At 53.5% G+C, this 12,135-nt stretch overlaps 4 protein-coding genes across 4 annotated transcripts; 1 reads left to right on the top strand and 3 right to left on the bottom strand.

Annotated features, from left to right (window-relative positions):
- Nucleotides 1-183: 183 nt before the first annotated feature.
- VDAG_08853 (uncharacterized protein) lies at nucleotides 184-1,599 on the bottom strand. The gene has a single exon (XM_009651170.1). The coding sequence runs from the start codon at nucleotides 1,571-1,573 to the stop codon at nucleotides 227-229; it is 1,347 nt and encodes a 448-aa protein (XP_009649465.1). The 5' UTR covers nucleotides 1,574-1,599; the 3' UTR covers nucleotides 184-226.
- Nucleotides 1,600-1,897: 298 nt separating this feature from the next.
- Nucleotides 1,898-3,606, top strand: VDAG_08852 (DUF887 domain-containing protein). Its single transcript, XM_009651169.1, has 2 exons — nucleotides 1,898-2,650; nucleotides 2,728-3,606. Exons 1-2 carry the CDS (start codon nucleotides 2,168-2,170, stop codon nucleotides 3,259-3,261), a joined length of 1,017 nt encoding a protein of 338 aa, XP_009649464.1. The 5' UTR covers nucleotides 1,898-2,167; the 3' UTR covers nucleotides 3,262-3,606.
- Nucleotides 3,607-3,720: 114 nt separating this feature from the next.
- On the bottom strand, nucleotides 3,721-7,245 carry VDAG_08851 (cytoskeleton assembly control protein SLA1; the record flags this gene model as incomplete). The annotated part of the gene is made up of 4 exons (XM_009651168.1): nucleotides 3,721-3,746; nucleotides 3,800-5,578; nucleotides 5,633-6,989; nucleotides 7,072-7,245. The coding sequence occupies 4 exons, from the start codon at nucleotides 7,243-7,245 to the stop codon at nucleotides 3,721-3,723; spliced, it is 3,336 nt and encodes a 1,111-aa protein (XP_009649463.1).
- A 1,086-nt stretch (nucleotides 7,246-8,331) lies between these two features.
- Nucleotides 8,332-11,774, bottom strand: VDAG_08850 (AMP deaminase; the record flags this gene model as incomplete). Its single annotated transcript, XM_009651167.1, has 4 exons — nucleotides 8,332-8,900; nucleotides 8,954-10,074; nucleotides 10,141-11,627; nucleotides 11,768-11,774. 4 exons carry the CDS (start codon nucleotides 11,772-11,774, stop codon nucleotides 8,600-8,602), a joined length of 2,916 nt encoding a protein of 971 aa, XP_009649462.1. The 3' UTR covers nucleotides 8,332-8,599.
- Between the last annotated feature and the right edge of the window lie 361 nt (nucleotides 11,775-12,135).

Here is a 12,135-nt window from a genome sequence, read left to right as displayed (position 1 = left end):
ATACCTACCGTACCTTAGGTAGGCACCGTAGGTATCTGAACCTTGCTCATCCTGAAGCGTGAGTGGAATTCCGCTCGAGCAGTGTGATACTCTCATTGGGATGCATGTCGGAAAGGAGACAAGTTGAGCACTGCAATATCGGTAGGGCGCGGCCGAGACGCACGCGCGCTATGTGAACAGCATGGGAGCCACAGGACCTAATTGTGGATTTCGTATCTGTCGACCTTCATGTGCCTCTCATGGCAGTACCCTTATAGTCCCCGATGATTGAGTCCAGCCGTCCCGCCAGCAATCGATGTCTCTTTACCACATCAACCCACTCGGTATTTCCGGCATCTTCTGATGCAACCCGGTATTCTGCGGTCCTTATTCCGGGCAGAAGCATGCCGAAATCACCCCCGAGTCGACCCATGCTACCAGAACAGTATAGTACTTGTGTAAGGATGCTGTCTCTGGCAGCTTGGTCTTTGACAGCGGGAAGATATTCGTGCAGCGTCTCAAGCAGCTTTTCGATTAACTGAAGGGGGAAAGCAGAGAGGACCGAAGGCAGGGGTTGCAGAGGATCACTCGCAGGCTGGCCCGGTAAGGTTGCTGCTGGTGAACCGAATATACTTTTGAACATCGATACAATGCTGAAGCTTTGCTCGCGAAATATCTCGACATAGCGTTTGAGGAATCGTTCTGTTTGCTGGCCGCCAGACCAACTCTGAGCGTTACGCGAGCTAGACTGCCTAGCTTTTTCCTCGTTAGCCAACTCCTGGAGTGGAAGCAGCGCGTCGAGCGTGGTTGCTAGGGTTGCGAGGCGGCAACGAAGAAACAGGAGTGACAAGGTTCGCTCCTGGATGTCGCGTCCGGTGCTGGAATCGCCATCAAAATCAGGAAGGACTCTCCTAAGCCAGCTCACAGTCCGCAAAGCCGTGGCTAGTTTAAGGCCGGGGGCCTTTAGCGTAGCAACAAGATCCGCTGTGAGGCGGTCTATCGCTTCGCTCGCCTGGCGGTAGACGGATGCAATCAAAGGAGAATCAGGATGCAGCAGATTCAGTCGTCTGATATGGCCGTTTAAGTCAAGAGCTGTGGCATAGTTCGGCGGTACCGCTGTGATGGCCGAGGAAAGCAATGCGGGGAGCTCTAGAACGTCAACAAGACGTTCAACATTATCGAGCAGTAAAAGGGCGCGGCGTCTTCGAAGCAGGTTGTTGTTATCGCTGGCTTTGCTATACGTTGAAGAGAAATGAAGGGCTTCGGAGTCGACCTTCGGGATGGCGTTTTGCAGCTGTGTGGTGCCCTTCATAAGCCTTGGGAGCGCTCTTCCCAAAGTGGCATGACGGCTCGCCGAGTCAACCACTGTCTTGTGGGATCTTTTCGATATGTCTTGAAGTGAGAGGAGCAGCGAATGTGATGAGTGGGCTAAACTTTGTGGCTCTGCAGATAACAGTGATGCTTGGGATTGTTCAGCCAAGTGATCAAGATATTGGAGTTTGGTTGTGAGGACTGCAGGGTTGTTGGCGTGACTGGAGTGAGCTTCAGGATCGGTACGCTCAGCGTCCAAGAGGTCCAGAAGAAGATCAGCCATGCCAAGTGAACGCGATCACCAAACCCGAACTCGACCAACTTGTTCAGACGGGTTGTTGAGGGAGTTGCACGAGGATCAGCAGAGGCCAGGTCGAGCGAGGGTCGCTTGATAGACCCCTCTGATCAACCAATCAGGCGGAGCAGCCTCGTGTTTCTGGACACGCCGCAGACCCCACAAGGGTGGATCATCTGGACAAGCATGATGCGATGCGGTGTGAGGCGCTGTCGCCCGAGGTGGGGCGACGAGGGTCCAGGCACCAGGAAGCTCAACAATACTTGATTGTGAGGGGGTAGGCAAGGTACCTAGGCAAGGTGCTTCTTGATCACGCTGTGTTTGGCGACAAACCTGCCAGGAGGCGTGGGACCTCAGCTGACTTCACATCGCCAATGCTGCAAAATCCTCAAGTCGCAGCATCCATTCATAAACCGATAGCCACCTACGATCATGGGCTCTTGATCGCGAAACCAGAAATATCCACCGCTCACTGGCCATCTCCCAGTCTTTCTTGCATGTCACTTGCACAGCATTTACAGGCAACGCCCACCACAACTCGCAAGGAAGCATAACGGCTCGACAACACCGCGATTTGCCAAGATGAAGGATCCCTTCCCTCTGGAACCGTTGCCATGGCTTTCGAAAGCAGCACAGCCCTGGGCTGATTACTTGTCGCTGCCCTCACTGCCTCTCCATATCCACGAAGTCCTTATTGCAGGCCTTCTATACTCTGTCATCTATTGGCCGGTTTCGCCTTTGCTCTCCAATTTACTGGTTGGGGAGCGCTACAGAAGCTTGCCTAGGAAGCGCCGCGTGAATTGGGATGCACACGTCGTGTCCTTCTTCCAGAGTACGTTGATCAACGGGCTTGCGCTCTGGATCATGTTCGTCGACGACGAACGTCGTGAAATGGACTGGCAGGCTCGTATTTGGGGATACACTGGCGCCGTTGGCATGATCCAGGCTTTGGCTGCCGGCTACTTTCTATGGGATCTGGTTGTCACCAGTTTGAACATGGATGTTTTCGGTCCTGGCACTCTTGCCCATGCCGTCAGTGCCCTACTCGTCTACTCTTTTGGCTTCGTGAGTCGCGCCACCCACCACTTTCTCTTCAGGATACCTTGCTCTCGAGCGGCAAGCTGACCAAGTACTGTCTATAGCGTCCCTTCGTCAACTACTACGCCCCGGTCTTCATCTTGTGGGAGTTGTCGACGCCCTTCCTCAATATACACTGGTTCTTCGACAAACTTGGCATGACGGGCACAAAGCCTCAACTCTACAACGGCCTTGTGCTTTTGTTCACCTTCTTCAGCTGCCGTCTCGTCTACGGAACTTATCAGTCTGTCATGGTCTTCCAAGATATTTGGGCAGCAATGAACACATTTCCCGGACTTGAGCTGCTGAAGGGGGCGAGTAACTCGCCGGGCAGCAATATCCCGTTGTCCGATACCATGAGATTTTTGACGACCTCATCAACAGTTCCGACGTGGCTGGCAGCAGCGTATCTTATCAGTAACCTAACGTTGAACGGACTCAACTTTTACTGGTTTGTCATGATGATCCGCGCGGTACGCAAGCGGTTCCAGCCAAGTAGGCCAGTGGGTGGTCAGGAGAAGCAAGCTCAAGCTGTACTGCACGCCGCGGACAGCGCACCAGGTCCTGCATCAGTGCGACCACGGAGGAGGAAAGCATGATTCCAGCAGAGAATGCGTGTTTCCAACGTCAGGTAGACGACGTGTTGCTAGGTTGGACGATCTAGTGAAGTCGCTGTATGAGCGGGGCAGTCACTATCTGAACAAGCATGTTCAGGCATGATTAGATGTTTTTTGAGTTGAGAGCGTCCCAACATTCACATTGCTCTCAAGACTGGCGCGGAGACCTTGTCACATGAGAGGTGGGATACATTGGGTGGATGGTTTTTTTTAGCAGTCGTATTTTATTGAATAGAGCGAAGCAAACACATTGGACACGCGAGGCCTCATTTGCGATATCTCAGACCATCTCGGCGACCAGAGAATATCTACATTAAGGCTGTGATCAGTACCAATCATAACGACCGATTGACGTCTTCATGTTCGTGCGTTGGTCAGACACACGTTCCAGCTGGGACATAAACCAAAAGAGTACAAACGGCGACTAGACCAAAACCTGCTTTAGAAGCCGAATGGGTTGTTAGGCGCTGTGAACAGTCAGTTTCTGCTTTGAAGAGGACGGGAGCGGGGGCTAACATACTGGCTTGAGACAGGTTTGCTCGTCGACCTGTGGGCTGGAGCGCGAGCCTCTTCGCCTCCCCCGTGACTCCAAATCGCACAGGAGGGGCAGGTCCTGTCTGTTGAGGCTGAAGAGGCTGTATCTGTGCCGCACTACCATTGCCAGTGAAGCCGGTTGGTTGGGGCTGGAAAGGAGGCAGGCCAGTACGTTGTGGTTCCAAGGCTGGTGGCAAGAAACTGTTGATAGTACCCGTAGGCTGCGGGTTGAAGGGCTGCGCCTGCGGATATGGTCCAACATAGCCTGTCGCCTGAGGCTGCATAGGAGAGAATTGGGGTTGGCGGTTGATGCCGCCAAAGGGGCCGGTAGCCTGTGGCGGGATCGTGCCCGTCATTCCAGCCGACACGAACTGAGGCGCCGGTTGGACTCCAGCATTCGGGAACGCGAGCTGGTGCTGACCGCTGTAAGTAGGCATTGGAAACTGCTGCATCTGTTGGATCTGCTGCTGTTGCTGGATCTGCTGCTGTTGAAGAAATTGTTGTTGAAGTCGTGCCTGAGTTACCTCATCCAAACTCTGACCAGGAGGAGCGACCCGTGTCTGATAGTTCAGACCCGTCATTTGGGGGGCCAGTGCAGGAGGCGCGAATCCGCTGTTCTGTGCCGACTGAGGAGCTGACAATGGGCGGGCTGGTGGTGGAGGCACAAGAGAGCCTTGGGTCGGCGAGGCCTGAGGAGGAGCAGGACGCAGACGCTGCGCAGCCTGTTGTTGAGCTTGCTGAGTGTTTGGCAAGTTGGCAGGCGCAAAGAAAGCAGGCGTGGCCCCAGTCGGCTGCGGGCTTACCGCTGGCGGTTGTGTCGCAGGACTGGTCCCTGATGTTTGGCTCGACAGTGGCTTTGTTGGTTCTAGAGGTGCCGTAAGGAGAGAGAGCTCTTGCATGGACCCTGTCAGCACTGGCGTTGGCTTCGTCGGCTCAGCTTGCACCTTCTTGGGCTCCTCGGCCGCTTTGCCAGGCCTGACATCCCAAGCATCATCATCGAACCCCCCCTTGGACTGGTCGCCGTTCCCATCCCGAGTCTGCACAACTTGAGACTCCGGTGCTTTGTTCTCTGTTCGGGCACCGAATGCTTGTGCGTCTACCACGTCGCTCGTCTGGACAGCAGGTGCAGGCCTGCCCTTCCTGGTATTATTGCGCAAAGCCCCGCCAGGACCCGAGAATAAACCACCTTCACCACCATCGTCATCAGAGCCAGCGCCGTCTTTATTGCGTTTCCCGCGTGAACCTGTCCGGCCAAATCTTGTATCCAGATGACGCATGACTTTGAGGATGTCGCCCTCGCGAAGGCCGAGATTGCGCAGCACCGAGGCGTCAACGTCAGGAAGTATACTCTCATCCATGGATTCTTTGGCAAATGCCTGCGCATAACGTTCGCATACACCCACAGCAACGTCACACGACAGGAAAAATTGAAACCAGTCGTACTCTGGCTTCTGCGGTGGCTGTTCAACAGATGCGCCCGCTCCCAACCTGGCAGTTGAGGCTGCGCCGGATGTGCTACGAGAATCGGGAGTCTTGCTGTTTCTCTTAACACTGGAGAGTGGCTTATCTTCGTCCAATGAGATGCCAGTGACAGCCTCGACGTATTCGAGGTCTTCCAGTGACATTTTGGCGACGGGAACTGCAATCTTGACGCCGTTCATCTTGTGCAGATTGATTTTGCCATCCTTCAGGCCGAGAAATTGCGCGTCGACGCTGAAGGACTTTGACCGATCAGTCCAAGTTCGAACCTTGGCTGCGTCGGGTTCTACCGATTGATCAGCAAACACGTGTATAACTTGCCGTGGCCCGTTCGACTTACTGGGTTTCCTTTGTGTATTCCCTTCACCTCGTCCTGTTTCGCGCTTGCTCCGCTGCCCAGAGTTACTAACACTTTCTCTTGCCGTAAGACTACTGCCGCGTTCAGGCAGTGGCATACCAGGCCCTACCTGTGATTGTGTATCGAGTTGGGCAGCTTTCATGGCTTCCTTGGTCAATCGAATCTCCTCCAGTCGATTCTGTTCGACTGTGGACAGACCGGCGTTCGGGTTTGATGCCCTGGTTGCTGGCGAGATTATACCAGTCGCCTCGATGTAACTACTCGGCACGACACCTTCCCTGCCGTTCTTGAGTCGCCGGACCTGCCACCATTCATCGCTTTTAGCATCGTCGAGGATGATGACCTCATCGCCAACTGATACCGAAACCTCGTCATCCCCCTGTGCAACAAAGTCATATAGAACCTGCCCCTTCTTCTGAGTTTTGGCAGCATCGGCAAATATTTCCTCGCGCAATCCTTGAGCTCGAACAGCTCCAGCCAGCTCACCGAGAGCGCTTACGATCTCTTCAGCCGTGTCCTTGGCGCCGGCATGGAAATCAACACTTTTGCTCGGCTTGACGAGTTCCAAGAAGACGTGTTTTGTTTCACGCGAATAGTGAACCATCTTTTCTGCTGTCCATTCCTGGGTGGGGCCGTCTTGCGTCCTCTCTGGCGCGATGAGGATGGTTCCAGTTGCCAGATTAATGCCCAGAACAGTTGGCATCTTCTTGCGTTTTCCCATGACCGATACCATCTCATTGATGTTATACATATGGAACCCTCCCGACGCGAGATATTGCGCCGGTGGCTCGGCGGTATTTGTGTCGGACATGCGGGTCTGCCTGCGTGCAGACTCGTGCGGCGGAGGAGAACTGATCTGAGAACGTGGCCTGGTAGGTAGTTCGGGGGACTGAATCCTATCTCCGTCGTCTTCGTCTGCAGCGTGGTATGACGGCGATGTAGGCGACCTTGTCAGCGGCGACGCTGCCGAAGGTGCCGAGCGTCCTTGCATGACCCCTGCCAAGGCAGCAGCTGGGTTGCCATGAGAAGACGAGGGGGAAGAAGAAAATGGGGCAGCTCGGTCGGCAGAATCATGGTCTTCGTCCACTGCGGACGGCGTCGGGCGTACTGGCAAGGACGGAGGTCCCGGAGGTGGAACAGCGGCTGCTTCGGTGGCGCCATCCTGCATTTCGAGATAGTTGGCGGGCGCGAAGCCATATTCGTCGCCGAGGCCTACAAGTATCCAATCCTCATCTGATGCATCGTAGACTGAAAGCGCAGCGTCTTCTGGGAAAGATAATTCTTCGTCAGTTTGACGAGTATACTCGTATACTGCGCGAGCTTTTGCCTGCGGCTGGGCCTGTACAGACTGTTAGCCCGTGTCAAAGTTGGTTGGTTCGTACTCATCTCCATCTTGCCTCTTCCACATAATTGTTCGGTACCAAACCAATCGGTTCATCGCCATCGTCAGTGCTGGCTTTCTTCTTGGCCTTCCACCATCCGTCATCCGAACTTTTGTCCAGGATGTATAGCAAATCACCCTCGGTTATGGCTAGCTCGGCATCAGCCTGTGGCACATAGTCATATAGAGCCCTGCAGACTGCTTGGAAACCCATGGCGTCGGTTCGAGACTTCGAACAGGGATGACCTCAACTCCTCGGGCTTCGCGGCCTCGGCTTGGAGGCAGAAGGTAGCGGACGTGCTTGCTGCGGGCGACGAAGCACGGTAGATATCGGCTGTTCGCGGATAGGCGACTTTTGGTCTCGTGCAGCGTGCTCGTGGTGGTCGCAGGTAGTAGACTCGAGTCTAAGGCGGTCGATCTGGGAAACAACTCGGTCAACAAAACCTGGAAGCACGATCTCAGCACAGCCGTAGGTATACATTGCCTCAAGCAGGAAGCAGTCCACAGGTCCACACAGCCTACAAGAGTGGTTGTTTGATCAGCGCATGACTTGAACGTGCTTGCCATGCGAGAGACTGTAGTGACTAGGCCGAAGGGGGTCCTACATTGAGTATGCGTCAACGACGAATGGCTCTTGATGTCCTCTGGCTCAGCAGCACGCGTGCATCGAATAAACGGTCACAGAGTGTGTATAATATTACGATCGATTGCTTAGTGCGGGGGAGAAAGTGTCGCAGAGACAATCGCTCGCTGATGCCGGATGTCTTCTGGTTGGTGAGGAAGGTGTCTGGAAGAGGCACAGACCGCGCGGCTGTGTTCGGTTGATGGCGTCAATCTGTTCGTCACGCGAAAGGGCCATCAGCGGGGGGGAAATAGGATTACCGAAGTTCAGGTACGACTTACTGTCAGAACAGAATCACCGACCAACCTTGAGCCTGTCCTGTGTAGTCTGGCAAGCAGTAGCCAGGTATAGCAGGCAGGCTGGAGCTGGTGGTTGGCAAGCTGTTGACACGCCCGACGAGGCGGGACAGGCGGGCTTGGCGGGAATCACCCAATTGGTTCTAGACTTGGGGCCTGAAGATGAACATGTAATAAAGGGGCCGAGAAGAGGGTACCCAAAGCCGACAATGTGATTCAGTTACCTCAGTAGGAACGGCGAGCGGGGCCTACCCACTTGCACGTATTTATGCAGGACAATATCCATTTCTTCGCCACATGGATACCCATCTAGACAGCATTAAATTCAATCCGAGTGCTTCCCGCCCTCTCTGGAACGCATAGGCGAGCACTTTGCAGATGACGTCTCCAACGCTCCATTTGTATAGGTAGGTATATCTTAGTGCAATTTGACATGAACAGGTTCATTTACCTGCTACCATCATGAAGTGGGGAAAGCACTAAACAAATGTATCTTTTTCTTTGATTGGCAATTATGGCGGTCTGACACGATAGCCACACACACACCAAGACAAATTTTCCTTGCTCCTCCATAGGTTCCCTTAGACGAGTACAATTTGGCGGGACCTGCAGTAACACGACACATTAAACAGCAACGCCTCCTGTCCCAATCAAGATCCTTCTGCTGGTCGAAGGCTGTCGCTTCTTGTTCCTCTGCTTACCACACCAGGCAGAATGATTGGTTCTCGACCCGAAATATGAACGTCACTGAAGCTCTCTGTGAGACCTGGCGACTCCGTCATCGACGACATGCGTATCGGAGTTGCGACAACGGCGCCTTCGTGCGCAGCAGGCTCATTCTGGTTGACGTACTGTGGCGTTACTGACGCAGGCTTTGCCGTGTTCTGCCCTTGTGACTTGCCGCTCGCGTCCGTGCCATGCCGAGTATTGAAGGCGATATATTGCTGTAACCTATAAGCAAGATTAGTACGTGCCCTTGCGTACCTTTGGGCCTTGCAACTTACACGTCTCGCTCCTGCTGCAGAGTTTGGTGACGGAAATCTTCACGGCGGTCGGGAACATTGGTCTTCTCCATCGAATTACCGGCCTTGCCAGGAAGATGGAAGTTTGGACCGAGCCACTGTTCTTTAACAGACTTCTCATAGCCACTTTGCTTAACCGAATTCTTGGCCAATTCGCACATGTCTACGGAGCTGAGCTTGTAAATCTGCGCAGCCACCGCATACTCCTCCATAAGAGGCTCCTTAGTGAAGGCAAACTGGAGCGGGTCATCCGTGGATAAGGAGACGTTGAGGCCGCGACGGAAGTACTGGTAGAAAGGGTTTCTCTCGTATGCCAGGAAGAGAGCGTTGTTGCTGAGCGGCGACATGGCGATTCCGATTTGCTCCAGGTAATAGATGTACTGCAACAATGGAACTTTGCGCAGCAAAAGACCGTGACTAATGCTGTGGCAGCAAAGTGCTGCGACGGCGAGATGCTCACTGTCACCCGCCTCACCACAGTGAGGACGCAGGACAAAGGTATTGAACCCTCTGCGCTTGCGTAGTGCGTTCAGTGAGGCCATGTTTGACCACATGTAATACACCCAGTAGCTATAAGGCGGGTTCTGCTTGGAGTCCCAGACCTTCGGGACGGGGAACTTCTTGAACAAACGGCGCTCGACTTTGCTTTCGTCGTCAACGCTGTCGAAGCCGATCACCCTCTGCAAAAATATGTGGAGTTTAGGGTGGCTCGACGGATCCTGGGAAACTTCAAACAGAGGTTGAAACACGTTTTTGACCACCTGTTCAAAGGTGTCCATGAGTCCGGTTGCTTTATACACGTCATACAGACGAGGGATCTGAATCAACCACCGCACGTTGTGCGAGAATAGCTTGTTGTCGATGACCCAAGCGGCAAGCTTGTCCCATTCATCGAGCGACCTGCCATAGATGGAGATTCGCCACTCGACCATCTGGTACTTGCTTGACTCAAGATCGGCAATGACCTCCTTCGTGATTTCGGCCAGATAGCGGCCGTCGATAAAATTATCAGTCTTGAGAAAGATTGTTCTAAGCCGCGATTCTCCAACGGGATTGTATTTCAGATTGAACTTGTCAAATCGGTGGAAAGAATCGGTGTGTGCCTGGCATCAATTAGTAAGGGACAGGCAGGAATCCTTTAGACAGCCACTTCTGTCATGAGGACTTACATGCATATCGAGGGTGTCAATGCTGAGATCGTAGGCGGTGAGGTTGATGCTTTCGAAAACCTCAGCCAAGGTGAGATGGCGGTCATCGCGATAAAGTACAACTTCGTCCGGACACTTCTTCATTTTGCTCTTGATAAAGCGCAAGAGATGTTTCTGGTTCATACAGGCAGAGTGATGAACGTGAGTATCAACCTTGCGGACGTTGTAGAAGTCTCGATGCGGCACCTTCTTGCTGTCTGCTGTCTCCTGGTACTCGTTCAACAAAGCGTACAGGTTGAACTTGGCTTCTAGGTATTGAAGACGCCGAAATGCAAAGCTTTTGCTTGGGCCGTCTGACGAAAGGCTGAGAATTTGATCGAGATTCATGTAGAACTCACGGATGGTAGGAACTTGTACCAGAGGTCGACCATTGGCTTCCTCATCCTTGTTGTCGAAAACTTGATAGACACCGCTGTCATCAAGTTTGAAGGTCATCTCCGTGACGCCAGGAACTGGCTGCAGCTCTTCTGGTACGAAGTCCTCGCCAACATTCTGTCCAGGCTTTCTCTTCCTGCTTGATCGTTTGAGGGTGTGGTCGATTTCGGGGTCAGCTGATACAGGCGCTTGACTACCCGTGGCGGCTGCTGGTAGCACCATACTGCTGTGCAGGCTGTTCACTGCACTGTTGCCGGACGTGGCAAGCCCTGCGCTGGTCCCGTGTTGATGAGCCCAGGCTGGCTCAGGGGGTGGAGGGTAGATCTCCCAGTCATCTTGATCCTTAGGATTATCGTCAGGACCTTGGAGAGAGAGTTCGATATATTTCCGTCTCATGTCCAATATGTCTTGTATGTCCTTCGATATGGAGCTGAGCTCAGACGTGATGTGGGGTTCAGTATCAGAAAAGGCGCCCAGGGCCGCATTGGCTTCAATGCCGGCCGTGGGACGGGGCGTCTCATCCAGGATCTGTGCCTGATCGTGTAGCGGTGCTTTGCCCGAATGGACAGAAAACACATCGCCTCGAGAAGGGCTCTGACCTTCGTACTCTAATTTGGCGACAGAATGCATGACAGAGCCTAGGGCTGGCTCCCCGAGTCTATGATCAATGTGTGGAGGTTGGCTGGTGTGGTCGTAAGCCTCATGACCGGTAACCATGGGGCTGCCGCTAATGCTCTTTTGACCGATCTGACTTCTCTGGTAGAACAATTTGGCATCCGTTTGACTCAATTGACGCTCAGCGACAGGGTCATAGTAAGTAGTGCGCGTTGGCAGGTCACGCGGAAGCATGCCTTCCTGCAGATCTCCATTCGCCGAACTCTCCTCGAAATGCGCGTGGGAGGAATCGCCACCTCTCACCGCCCCATCAGGTTCCTCTGTGTCTGAATCGCCATCGACACCCTGCGCTACCGCCTGGCCCTCTTCGTCAGATTCTACATCGGGGATGGGGAAAGATGAGCCCCGCTTAGGCGACGATAGGCCAACGATGGGGTCTTTGAGGGAGACGATTACGTCTGAAAGAGGTGTCAGTCAAATTTGCGCTGAGGAACTCCGTAGGCAGCGAGACGGATGAGGGGACTTACTAGTTGTGATGGAACCGGGTTCGTATTGCGTTGATGCGTGGAGGATCGAACAGGGAAGGAGAAGTTCTTACCAGCCATGTTGATAAGCCTGCTAGGGCGCGCAGCTCGCGCCGTCAAATACTTTTTGGTAGGAGCGACCTATTTGAGCGTTTAATAACTTTATTACGAGAAATGTATGAGCTGGAGTCAGAAGCAGGTACGCCGTTGCATGGGCGCGCGGAGTATATAGCCCTGATATAAAGCCGGCAAGCTGGTGGACCTGAAGAAGCCTGTGATTGAGTCAGGCAGCCTAACTATGAGCGTCCCACTCTGAGGCATTGCTAAAATCGATCTGGTAGTATCTGAGCTTTGACCAGCGGCGGCGTCCGCCGATACATCCTACATACATATATGATTTCGCATAAACGCATAGTACCATGTCACTCTTTCGGTAGCTGCA

The sequence above is a fragment of the Verticillium dahliae genome, genomic scaffold, assembly GCF_000150675.1.
Source record: "Verticillium dahliae VdLs.17 supercont1.22 genomic scaffold, whole genome shotgun sequence".
Taxonomy (NCBI): domain Eukaryota; kingdom Fungi; phylum Ascomycota; class Sordariomycetes; order Glomerellales; family Plectosphaerellaceae; genus Verticillium; species Verticillium dahliae.
Note: the sequence above shows the minus strand (reverse complement) of the source record. Positions and strands in the feature narration are given on the sequence as shown.